This window comes from Nanorana parkeri, unplaced genomic scaffold, assembly GCF_000935625.1.
Source record: "Nanorana parkeri isolate BGI_ZX_2015 unplaced genomic scaffold, ASM93562v1 scaffold2261, whole genome shotgun sequence".
Taxonomy (NCBI): Eukaryota; Metazoa; Chordata; class Amphibia; order Anura; family Dicroglossidae; genus Nanorana; species Nanorana parkeri.
This window is the reverse complement of record NW_017308529.1, coordinates 152,463-165,677: the sequence shown is the minus strand read 5'-3', so window position 1 is coordinate 165,677 and position 13,215 is coordinate 152,463. Positions and strand designations below refer to the sequence as shown.

Here is a 13,215-nt window from a genome sequence, read left to right as displayed (position 1 = left end):
GTCTCTTTATGTCCTCCGTCTCTTTATGTCCTCCGTCTCTTTATGTCCTCCGTCTCTTTATGTCCTCCGTCTCCTTATGTCCCTAGGTCTCCTTATGTCCTCCGTCTCCTTATGTCCCTAGGTCTCCTTATGTCCTCCGTCTCTTTATGTCCTCCTTCTCTTTATGTCCTCCGTCTCTTTATGTCCTCAGTCTCTTTATGTCCTCCGTCTCCTTATGTCCCTAGGTCTCCTTATGTCCTCCGTCTCCTTATGTCCCCCGTCTCTTTATGTCCTCCGTCTCTTTATGTCCTCCGTCTCTTTATGTCCTCCGTCTCCTTATGTCCTCAGTCTCCTTATGTCCTCAGTCTCCTTATGTCCTCAGTCTCCTTATGTCCTCAGTCTCCTTATGTCCTCAGTCTCCTTATGTCCTCAGTCTCCTTATGTCCTCAGTCTCCTTATGTCCTCAGTCTCCTTATGTCCTCCGTCTCCTTATGTCCTCCGTCTCCTTATGTCCTCCGTCTCCTTATGTCCTCAGTCTCCTTATGTCCTCAGTCTCCTTATGTCCTCAGTCTCCTTATGTCCTCCGTCGCTTTATGTCCTCAGTCTTCTTATGTCCTCAGTCTTCAGATGTCCTCAGTCCCCTTATGTCCTCAGTCTCTTTATGTCCTCCATCTTCAGATGTCCTCAGTCTCCTCTCCTTATGTCCTCAGTCTCCTTATGTCCTCAGAGTTGGCGTCATTAAAGATGGAAGATTGAGGACACGCTGTGAGTGCAGAGGGTCACGAACCTCATAATGGGCACAGCAGGTGTACAGAACCGGGAACTCAGCACAGGAACATCTATTCCACATTCTTTATACCTGAGTCTCTATTACAGAGTGTTATCTTATGGACATTTCTGGATGGCTCCGCCCTTTATTCAGCTGTTGATCTGAGATGATAACATTCTTTCAATACTTTTATTTAATATTTATTCTTCCCAGCGGCAGGCAGCGGCGTGCGGACATTCGGCGGTCATTTGCCGGCTCTACTTGAAGCAAATCTATTTTTCATGTGGAAAGTTATTTCTAGTTTTCTTTGCTTGTTTTGGATCCGAGTCTGCCGGATTTTATCCCTAAGCCAGCAGAACGTTCTGCCCATTACAAGCTTCCGTAGACTGGCCTCTGGGAAGAGCGCAGACTGCCCCTCCGCCCCCTTTGATGCACGGCCCACAATTAATTTTTTCGTGTAATCCAGGGATCCAAAATGTAGCAGAACATGCAATGACTGGACCCATTAAAAGGCCTGCGATGGGATTTAATAAAATACCACATTGGTGCCACTAGATGGAGATGAGAGGTAACGTAATGTAGTACTGCACTGTGGCCACTAGATGGGGCTGTGGAGCAGATAAAAGAAGAATTCTTTTACTTTGCTCCTCAGCTCCATCTGGTGGCCATAGTACAGTATTACATTACCGCCTCAGCGCCATCTAGTGGCCATAATACAGTATTACATTACATTACTCCTGAGCTCCATCTAGTGGCCATAGTGCCGTATTACATTACTCTTCAACTCCATCTGATGGACATAATGCAGTATTACATTACATTACTCCTCAGCTCCATCTAGTGGCCATCATGCCGTATTACATTACTTCTCAGCTCTATCTAGTGGCCAGAATGCAGTATTACATTACTTCTCAGCTCCATCTAGTGACCATCATACAGTATTACATTACATTACTCCTGAGCTCCATCTAGTGGCCATAGTGCCGTATTACATTACTCTTCAACTCCATCTGATGGACATAATGCAGTATTACATTACATTACTCCTCAGCTCCATCTAGGGGCCATCATGCCGTATTACATTACTTCTCAGCTCCATCTAGTGGCCATCATGCCGTATTACATTACTTCTCAGCTCTATCTAGTGGCCATCATGCCGTCTTACATTACTTCTCAGCTCCATCTAGTTGCCATCATGCCGTATTTCATGACATTACTCCTCAGCTCCATCCAGGGGCCATCATGCCGTATTACATTACTTCTCAGCTCCATCTAGTGGCCATCATGCAGTATGACATTACATTACTCCTCAGCTGCATCTGGTGGCCATAATGCAGAATTACATTGCTCCTCCGCTCCATCTAGTGGTCATAATGTGGTATTTTCCTGATATTACATTCGACCTGGAAAGAAAATATACTAAGCACATTCATTTTTTCCCCCCAGGACGAATGGCTCTGTGAATTGGGTTTTGATTTACTTTGCTGCGGCTGGATTTGCCCGGTGCGGCATGAGACAAAATCCAGCTGCAATTCTGGCGGGTTGTGAATATCTCCTCCGCTCTGGTTTTACACCCCTCATCTTCTCTTTATCTCACGCGGCTGAAGGTCGCGTCCAATCGAGCGATTGATCTGTGTACTTATTTATCCTCAGAGGACTCCCAATAAAGCTTTTTACCCATCAGAGGAAAGGTCCGCCCACCTATTACTGAATGACAGCTTATCAATAGCCGGAGGGTTTTATGGCATTCCGTTCAAAGGGCATTTCAAGTGACATCTTGTTGGAGGATTCATGGCCATAAAAAGCTCATTGGACTCCGTCCTTCCCTTCAGTCTTATATCTGACCTCCATCCTTCCCTTCAGTCTTCTATCTGACCTCCGTCTTCTCTTCAGTCTTCTATCTGACCTCCGTCCTCCCCTTCCGTCTTATATCTGACCTCCGTCCTTCCCTTCAGTCTTATATCTGACCTCCGTCCTTCCCTTCAGTCTTCTATCTGACCTCCATCCTTCCCTTCAGTCTTCTATCTGACCTCCGTCTTCTCTTCAGTCTTCTATCTGACCTCCGTCCTCCCCTTCCGTCTTATATCTGACCTCCGTCCTTCCCTTCAGTCTTATATCTGACCTCCGTCCTTCCCTTCAGTCTTCTATCTGACCTCCATCCTTCCCTTCAGTCTTCTATCTGACCTCCGTCTTCCCTTCAGTCTTATATCTGACCTCCATCCTTCCCTTCAGTCTTTGTACAGTTGTACCGGCTCCTCTCCGGGTTGCTGGGATGTTACAAATTTTAAACAAGCCAACAGGCAGTGGGTTAGTGGTTGCTAGGACACTGGAGGTTTCCTGCATCCTAGCAACCAAAGACAATGTGCTGCACACTTGTGTCCTGGCAACTAAAGATGCCGTGCAGTCCGGTGTTTCCTAGCAACCAAAGATGCTGTGCTGCCAGCATGTGTCTTAGCAACCAAAACAATGTGCTGCTCCCTTGTGTCCTAGCAACCAAAGACGCTGTGCTGCCCACCTGTGTCCTAGCAACCAATGATTCTTGTGACCTACACAGTGGGAAGTTGGGGGTAGTAGTACTGCCTCTAAATGAATGATTAGCAGGCAGAGGTCTATGCTGGTGAACAGGCCACTTCTGTGAATCGTGAACATTCAATGTGGACCCTGCAGGCCGCCAACGCGAATCTCATCCCTGGTCCCGAGGAGGGCACTGACTATGCTGACATCTCTCCTCCCGCCTGTCCTTCACTTTGGAATACTTTATGATGAGATCAGTGACAGGATTCTTACCATAGACACTGCAGCAGCAACAGAGAGGATGGGGGGCCCCTAAACATTTTGCTCTGGGGCCCCATGATTGGTAGGCACTCCCCTGCGTACAGATACATTTTATCAGAAGTGTGAAGGTTTCTTGTTGGATTTTGTTACAAACATAATGTGACATTTCTAATACAAAGTCCAAAACTGAGACCCATAAAAATGTTATATCATCGTATCAGAGGCGATAAGAAGAATCACAGCCGGAGAACCCGGGACAGACCTCAGCCTTCTATCTGACCTCCGTCCTTCCCTTCAGTCTTCTATCTGACCTCCGTCCTCCCCTTCAGTCTTGTATCTGACCTCCGTCCTCCCCTTCAGTCTTCTATCTGACCTCCGTCCTCCCCTTCAGTCTTGTATCTGACCTCCGTCCTTCCCTTCAGTCTTCTATCTGACCTCCGTCCTCCCCTTCAGTCTTGTATCTGACCTCCGGCCTTCCCTTCAGTCTTGTATCTGACCTCTGTACTCCCCTTCAGTCTTCTATCTGACCTCCGTCCTTCCCTTCAGTCTTCTATCTGACCTCCGTCCTACCCTTCAGTCTTCTATCTGACCTCCGTCCTTCCCTTCAGTCTTGCACAGTTGTACCGCCTCCTCTTCCTCTGATGTCGCTGCACACTGGGAGCTTCTCACAATGTACATTAGAAGCTGCAGCAAGTCCGATAGAGCTCCGCCTCCTTTCCTGGCATCATCTAGCACTTTCCTCCCCAACCTGACTGTCCCTAGTTCCGCCCCTTTCATTCATTGGATTTCAGTTCTGTCAATCATGGAGGCTCAGCGTCACATGTGGGCGTTACCTAGGGAGTTCTGTATGCAAATACATCCTGCCTAGGACCGCCCACTCCTCCAGACTTGCTTTCTGCTTGTGATGCCATGCGTATCTGACGGATTGATGCGTGGGCCCTTGGTTTGCAGGCGATTACTCCTTTGCACTCCCCCAGGCTGATATTTGCATAACTCCTCCCAAGAGCCCGCCCACTGCTTGTATCAGGAGTACCGAGGCAGGGTGCTGTGATGTGAAGCCACATACAGCGCCCCGCCATCCTGGGGAAAGCATGGAGCCGATCACATGAGCAGGGGGGATGACAATCCTTGCCAGGGCTATACCCAGAGTACCGTTGCCATGGCTGAAAAAAGAAAACGTTGCATTTTGTGGCACTTTTAGAATGTGGGTTGGCGCAGATTGACCCGAGTGTAATCATAGGAGGATTGGCGGTGCTGGTTGCTGGGGTGACTGTTGCTGTTTATTCATTGTTATCCATTGATAACGACCCATTTACAGTTCCGGGTAACGTGCGTTATTGCTCCGCAACTGTGGTCTAGCCTAAATTTCACCAGGATTCACCGATTTCTCCAATTGGCACTACAGAGATGAGTGAATCCTGGGTAGACGTTGTGTGAAAACATGTATTCCCTGGAGGTGAATGTCGGAGTAACCATGCGCGTTTGTGTGTTTTGCAGACCAATGCAATCAAGACCTCCAAGTACAACGTATTCACCTTCCTGCCGCTCAACCTCTTCGAGCAGTTCCAGCGGGTGGCCAACGCTTACTTCGTCTTCCTCCTCATCCTGCAGGTGAGACCCCCCCCGGAGCTCCCCAAAACCCTTCGGGGTGACCTGGAACTATTGCTGACCTGTGGCAGCCAATCAGATTGGATCTCCCCACTGACCTGCCTCAGTCTGATTGGTTGGAGCACACACGGCCGGATCTTTGCATTGATAAACATAGTGCGGGTCTTCTCACTGGGAAGCCGAGGCATTTGGTCACGTGATGGGGATCAACCGGTGTTCCCTCCCCTTCAGCACAGATCAGATGACCAAACGCCCTGGACAGGGGCGTGACTAGCAATCACAGGGCCCCATAGCAAAATTTTGTATGGGGCCCCGTGATTGCTAGTTATGCCACTTGCAGAGCCCACTCGAGATCCCACCTGAGGGTGACCGTGCATAGCCCACCATAGTCTCTCTATGGTGGGCTCTGCAGGGTCACCTTCAGGTGTGCTGGTCGGACTTCTTACCTGTCCGCCTCGCTGATGGGCGCCGCCTCCTCCTCCGTCGCCGGGCCCGCCTCCTTCCTCCCGGGCCCCATAGCGGCCGCCTGGGTCGCTATGGTGATTGTTACGCCACTGGTCCCGGAATTTGTTCAGGAATCCGGCAGCACTGGAGGGAGCCAGGAGCAGACTTTTCCCCAGGAAAAGTATTTCAGCCCTTCCATTACGCTCTATGATCCCCAGTAAGACTCAAGCTCTGCAATCAATAAATGTGGCAGTGTAAGTACCGGAATGTGACTACCAGTCTGTACAGCAGAGCTCAGACCAGGGGAGGACGAAGCAGCACAAGGAGCCAAACTCTTGTGCTGCACCGTTGACATCTGCTAAGGAGCATGCTGATAGGAGGCGCGAGCAGAGTGACAAAGAGATGAGCTCATCAGTCTGCTGCTTCTCCTTTCACTGTCCAATCACAGACTGGGGGGAGGGACGAGACCTGGAAGTGTTACTGAACTGCAGCAGAGAAAAACCAGGTCTTCTCCCCTGCCCGGCAGGGCTGTGCCGTGAGGCAGAGCTGTGTAAACCTAAGCACTGGATGGACATATATACAAATCCTCTGGCAGGTAAAGCAGTTTCCATTATTTGTATTTGATCTGTGCGTTTGCCCGGAGTCCTGCGTCGTCATGGTGATGGGTTCAGATGGACCCGTGTATGTAAATAATGTTATCAGGTGTCATATAAAAGCCTTCTGTTATTATGTACTGAGCGTATCTCCGGATCGGCAGCTGCTGCTATTGTCTGCGTGTCTCAGTTCAGTGAATGTATTAGAGATCGGCCGGCCTCCACTGCACCCAGATTCCTCATTGCCAGGATCTGTATAGTGCCGACATATGCCGTAGCGCTGTACAGGGAACGTTGACCCATTACCATGAGCCCCGCACAAGCCAACACCCCCTTCAGACGCTCATATAGAAATTACATCCATCTGATCGGCTGTGTGATGTCACCTGTAATGAGCTCCTTATAGGAGGAGGTGGAAGGTTGTATCAGATCTCCGGCCTGAGGAAGAGCGACGAGCCGCTGTTCTATCAAAGATTGTGACTGCGGTGGAATGCGTGACCGGTGACGTGGACACACCTTTTAACCTAATCCCGCCCATTTTTTCGGCGTTGGAATATGTGACGAGTTGAAGAATTCCAACGCTTTGTCAGCTGTTCCAGGGCAGATCGGCATCGCAGATGGCATGTGCAGGAGAACCGATCTGCCCTGGAACAGCCGATCGTTCCTGAAATGTCACTTCTCTCTGACTGCGATCTCACATTCCACCACGCTCACAAAGTCGGATAGAAGTTACATTTTAGGAGCGATCGGCTGTTCCAGGGCAGATCGGTTCTCCTGCGCATACGATTTGCGATGTCGATCTGCCCTGGAACAGCTGACACAACGTTGGAATTCCTCACCTTTTGCCGGTCACGCATTCCACCGCTGAAAAAGTGGGCGGGGTTACCTTAAAATTCTAACGCAGTCACAAACTTTGATAGAACACCAGAAACTGGCGACATTGTAACGCGAAATCCTGAGGAGGAGGGTCACACCTGAGCGTTGCACTACACGTATGATACATGTGTGTTGCGCACACTGTCGCACATCGTAGCTAGCGCACGGCACCGTGCACCAGGTGCGTTGTACCGCCATTTATTTTAATGCCACCGCATCGGGCATTGCACTGAATGCCCAATACCAATGCGTTTAGCGCACAATATCGCACAGCGCAGCCCGCGTGTGGTACCGTGTGCCAGATGTGTTGCTACCCCAACGCACCCCCTAGCAGCTGCAATGTGCAGCACTGCATTGGAAAAATGGAAGTGCATGCACTCCTTTTTTCCCCTGCAACGCATCGCGGTACTGAGCATTGCGCAGCGCCGCACTGCACAGCTGCCAGGAGGTGCATTGGGGTGGCAACACATCTGGCGCACAGTACCACATGCTAGCTGCGCTGTGCGATATTGTGTGCTAAACGCATTGGTATTGGGCATGTAGCGCACCACTTAGGTGAACCAGCCCTAAAAAAAAAAAAAGTTTCACACCTAGGCGATTTATCGCGCGGTATCGCGCAAAGCACAGATTTGTATTGAAGTCAATGGAGGCTGTACACACCTTTGCAGTTTGATGAGCGGACGAAACCGCCTGTCGCACAGAAAGGTGCAGGAGCTATTTTAAGGCGGTTGTCATGCGGTTGTCATGCGGTTGTCATGCGGTTGTCATGCGGTTTGGGTCCCATAGACATCTCTAAGCATTGAAAACCACGCGACAACCGTGTGGAAACAGCTCCCCAGCTCCATCGCCTAGGTGTCAACCTAGCCTCAGAGTCCTTGTTGTGGACTTTCCATACATTGAACCAATAGGCCGGTCCTGAGTTAAAAGAGAACTATGAGGTCAGTGTTTTTCCCCACAGTTCTCCTCAGGGTAACGGGAGGACATATACTAGCGTCCTCCCGTCACCCTAAGCTCAGTATATAGGGAGCTACAGCTCGCGGTATACTGAGACGCCGCAGCCGGGACGGTTCCCGACATAGATGACGGGATCCGCCCAGCTGCGTGAGTGACAGCTGGCTCTGCCTATCTAGAGGCAGCTGTGCCCGCCCCCTCCCCCGTCCGTTCCGCCAGTCAGCGCCGGAGGATCGGAGAGGGGGGAATCCCTGCAGGAACATGATCGAGAAGTGAGCGAGCGCAGGTATGTGTTCGCTCACCTCCCGATCTACTGAGCCGACCTGTGACAGTCTCATTGTCACAGGTCGGCTAGAACTATGAGGATGAGTGGAAATCACCCCCCCCCCCTCATAGTTCTCCTTTAATGAGCAACAGAAGGCTTTGCACTGAGTATTCTTCATCTATTGTGATATACTGTACTGTATGTCTGTGTATACAGTAGATATATATAATGATTGGTTGATTGTGTCAGCTTGTACTACTGAGCTCCGTCAACAACACATGGGCAGAGATACGAATACACATAAAAAGCAGATTAAAGTTCCATCTGTTGGCCTTTAAAGGAGAACTATGGGGTTAGGGCTTTCCCCATAGTTCTCCTTAGGCCCCGTTCACATTGAGCGATTTATCGCGATATCGCGGCAATTTACCGCGCGATATCGCTCTCCAATGCTTCTCAACGGGGCAAAGGGTCATGCTGTCGCGGGTCGTGTGTCGCTACAGCAGGACCCTTTTTGGAGCGGATTTAGCCGCGATTCAACCTTGCTCAATGCAAGCATTTGCGCGACATCGCGCAAAATGCAAATCGCGCGACAAACGCGCGATTGGCGAATCACGAAGTGTGAATGGGGCCTTAGGGTGATGAAACCATGAACCCCCTTCACATGTATGTGTATAGGTCTGTTATGTTACCTTTGTCACCCCCTACTGGCTGTGCTGGGTATTGCTCGGAGTCATTGTGCTCTCTTCCATCTTCTTCTCTCACCTACATTTCTTTTTTTTCTTCCAGCTCATTCCACAAGTCTCCTCCTTGTCCTGGTTCACGACGGTGGTCCCTCTGGTGCTGGTGCTAACCGTGTCTGCCGTGAAAGATGCCACGGATGACTTTGTAAGAGGCTCCCGTGTTATAGAAGTGTGTGGACTGTATTGGGGTGAATGGACAGCTCTCACTTGGAGGTCTTAAGAGTTTTGGAGGGGGGGAGGGTGGAAGGGTTAGGGCCCCTTTTAAGGTGATTTTTTGTCCTCTCTGCTTGTCCGGGTGACCACAGGGACAGAAACTGACGAGAAATCTGCTGCCCCCCTGGAAAGTGCCGTCCTAGGCAAATGCCTAGTTTGCCTTGTGGTAGATACACCCCTGCCGGATTGTGTGAATCTGCTAGGGGCCCATTCACACCGGTGTATTGTGCCAATGCGCTAAAATACTTCTTTATTTTTGGGTATAATTCAGGTTTTTTTGGTAGTTGTCAGCACTTTGTGGACCTGGAGGAAAAGAAATGATGTAACCTCATTCAGAAAGGCTTCATTCCTGTAAGAGCAGTGACCATGTCACATGGTTTTCTGCAGCAGCTGCCCAACTCAGTAGATTGTTGTAAGAAATAACTCTGTTATTGATGCAGAGAGGATCCACTCACCTTTGGGGATAATAATGGAATGTTGAATGCTTTATAAGGGTTAAATAGCACATAAGGCATGCTAAAATCACACGTGATAGTATTGGTTACTTTGGCATGCTTCAAGTGGACTTTACAGCAACTTTGTATTCCTTTTCTTTCAGTATCGGCACAAAAGTGACAATCAGGTCAATAATCGCACAGTGCAGGTGCTCGCCAAAGGAGGGTAAGTTTATTTACCCCGTATGGGGCACATATCGGATACCTTACTAAATCACATACCATGGTATCAGAGCAGACCTACAGGCTCTGAGCTGTCATTGTGTCTGGTGATCACCCTGACCCCTGGGATGTGAAGGATCAGGGGCACTGACCACTCAATAGGGTATACATTGTTGTTTTATATCAGTTCCTTTGCACCTGATGAGGACCTCGCTTCCCACATTCAAGTTCATATTACCGCCTCCTTCCAATGGAAAGAGGAACGGGAGGCTAGGTAAAGCTCTGAAGGTTGGATGGAGGTTAGGTAAAACTCTGAAGGTTGGGTGGAGGTTAGGTAAAGCTCTGAAGGTTGGGTGGAGGTTAGGGAGAGCTCTGAAGGTTGGGTGGAGGTTAGGTAAAGCTCTGAAGGTTGGGTGGAGGTTACGTAAAGCTCTGAAGGTTTAGGTGGAGGTTAGGTAAAGCTCTGAAAGTTGGGTGGAGGTTAGGTAAAGTTCTGAAGGTTGGGTGGAGGTTGGGTGGAGGTTAGGTAAAGCTCTGAAGGTTGGGTGGAGGTTAGGGAGAGCTCTGAAGGTTGGGTGGAGGTTAGGGAGAGCTCTGAAGGTTGGGTGGAGGTTAGGGAGAGCTCTGAAGGTTGGGTGGAGGTTAGGGAGAGCTCTGAAGGTTGGGTGGAGGTTAGGGAGAGCTCTGAAGGTTGGGTGGAGGTTAGGGAGAGCTCTGAAGGTTGGGTGGAGGTTAGGGAGAGCTCTGAAGGTTGGGTGGAGGTTAGTTAAAGCTCTGAAGGTTGGGTGGAGGTTAGGTAAAGATCTGAAGGTTGGGTGGAGGTTAGGCGGAGGTTAGGTAAAGCTCTGAAGGTTGGGTGGAGGTTAGGTGAAGCTCTGAAGGTTGGGTGGAGGTTAGGTGAAGCTCTGAAGGTTGGATGGAGGTTAGGTAAAGCTCTGAAGGTTTGGTGGAGGTTAGGTAAAACTCTGAAGGTTGGATGGAGGTTAGGTAAAGCTCTGAAGGTTGGGTGGAGGTTAAGTAAAGCTCTGAAGGTTTAGGTGGAGGTAAGGTTGAGCTCTGAAGGTTGCGTGGAGGTTAGGTAAAGCTCTGAAAGTTGGGTGGAGGTTAGGTAAAGTTCTGAAGGTTGGTTGGAGGTTAGGTAAAGCTCTGAAGGTTGGGTGGAGGTTAGGTAAAGCTCTGAAGGTTGGATGGAGGTTAGGTAAAGCTCTAAAGGTTGGGTGGAGGTTAGGTAAAGCTCTGAAGGTTGGGTGGAGGTTAGGTAAAGCTCTGAAGGTTGGGTGGAGGTTAGGCAAAGCTCTGAAGGTTGGGTGGAGGTTAGGTAAAGCTCTGATGGTTGGGTGGAGGTTAGGCAAAGCTCTAAAGGTTGGGTGGAGGTTAGGTAAAGCTCCTGAAGGTTGGGTGGAGGTTAGGTAAAGCTCTGTAGGTTGGGTGGAGGTTAGTTAAAGCTCTGAAGGTTGGGTGGGTGGAGGTTAGGTAAATCTCTGATGGTTGGGTGGAGGTTAGGTAAAGCTCTGAAGGTTGGGTGGAGGTTAGGTCAAGCTCTGAAGGTTGGGTGGAGGTTAGGCAAAGCTCTGAAGTTTGGGTGGAGGTTAGGCAAAGCTCTGAAGTTTGGGTGGAGGTTAGGCAAAGCTCTAAAGTTTGGATGGAGGTTAGGTAAAGCTCTGAAGGTTGGGTGGAGGTTAGGTAAAGCTCTGAAGGTTGGGTGGAGGTTAGGTAAAGCTCTGAAGGTTGGGTGGAGGTTGGGCAAAGCTCTAAAGGTTGGGTGGAGGTTAGGTAATGCTCTGAAGGTTGGGTGGAGGTTAGGTAAAGCTCTGAAGGTTGGGTGGAGGTTAGGTAAAGCTCTGAAGGTTGGGTGGAGGTTAGGTAAAGCTCTGAAGGTTGGGTGGAGGTTAGGTAAAGCTCTGAAGGTTGGGTGGAGGTTAGGTAAAACTCTGAAGGTTGGGTAAAGGTTAGGTAAAGCTCTGAAGGTTGGGTGGTGGTTAGGTGAAGCTCTGAAGGTTGGGTGGAGGTTAGGTAAAGCTCTGAAGGTTGGGTGGAGGTTAGGTAAAACTCTGAAGGTTGGGTAAAGGTTAGGTAAAGCTCTGAAGGTTGGGTGGTGGTTAGGTGAAGCTCTGAAGGTTGGGTGGAGGTTAGGTAAAGCTCTGAAGGTTGGGTGGAGGTTAGGTAAAGCTCTGAAGGTTGGGTGGAGGTTAGGTAAAGCTCTGAAGGTTGGGTGGAGGTTAGGTAAAGCTCTGAAGGTTGGGTGGAGGTTAGGTGGTGGTTAGGTGAAGGTTGGGTGGAGGTTATGTAAAGCTCTGAAGGTTGGGTGGAGGTTAGGTGAAGCTCTGAAGGATGGGTGGAGGTTAGGTAAAGCTCTGAAGGTTGGGTGTGAGAGGTGCTCCGTAGTGGATGGTGTGGGACTGTGATAGAAGACCCAACCTGGCAGGTGAGTTCTTCTGTCCCATCCAGTGGCTCAGAAAGTACCAGTACACTCCGGATCAGTAAGGACCGATTGCGGTGTGTTAAATGAATGCACACACATCAACGTTGTGCATTTCTTCAAACGAATGGGCTGCCAATGTGCCAACTAGAATGGACAAACAATTGGACCATCCTTCTGCCACAACGCACGGTGGTGCATCACGAACTGTTGTAGGGCGTTGCATGTCCATTGAGGTGCCAACAGTGCAAGGCCATGTTTTTCCACAATGCAAAGCACCGCATAGGTATGAAGAGGCCCTAACACAAAATCTGAACCCGGGAGATCTGCATCACCTTCCCTACTGGGGACTACAAGGCTCCGCTGGTGTGCAGTTCCGACAGGTGGGACCCCCCTATAAGGGGCTGAACCTACAATCATTGTACAAGTCCCTATTGTATGCCAGCAGATGTCACCTAGGTCACCTCCCAATGTCATGTCCCCCGTTTTGTCTTCCTCCGGCAGGTTCACCAGCGAGAAATGGATGAAGGTCCAGGTGGGCGACATCATCAAATTAGAGAACAACAACTTTGTGACGGTGAGCCGCTTGTCTGTAGCTTGCAATAGAATGACATTAAAGAGGACCTGTCTTCAGACTAAATACCTGTATAAAGAAAACAGAACCAGTTATCCCCAACTTCTGGGTCATGTACTGGCCCAATTCTGGTGAGAGTATGTGTACCTTAATCAGAATGGGGGGAATTTATCATAGCAATTGCGTGTGTATGAACTTGCACGGAATATATTTGCACCAGATTTATCAAGCTTGTGTAATGTTGTTGATAAATTAGGTTTAATAGACCCCAGGAAAGAAGACTCGTCACTCCGGGCAAAAAGCTTAAAGGAGAACTATGAGGGGGGGGGGGGGGGTTTTCACCCACCCCCCAA

General features: G+C 49.6%; 1 protein-coding gene across 1 annotated transcript in view; it reads left to right on the top strand.

The window, feature by feature from the left end:
* The window catches only part of LOC108801231 (phospholipid-transporting ATPase ID-like), a gene marked incomplete at its 5' end in the record, with an annotated part of 56,437 nt that overhangs the window by 7,728 nt on the left and 35,494 nt on the right, over nucleotides 1–13,215 (top strand). The window contains 4 exons of the mRNA XM_018573166.1: nucleotides 5,021–5,134; nucleotides 9,047–9,145; nucleotides 9,812–9,873; nucleotides 12,793–12,865. Of these exons, the coding sequence (XP_018428668.1) occupies nucleotides 5,021–5,134; nucleotides 9,047–9,145; nucleotides 9,812–9,873; nucleotides 12,793–12,865 (348 nt within the window). The remainder of the gene's footprint in view (nucleotides 1–5,020; nucleotides 5,135–9,046; nucleotides 9,146–9,811; nucleotides 9,874–12,792; nucleotides 12,866–13,215) is intronic.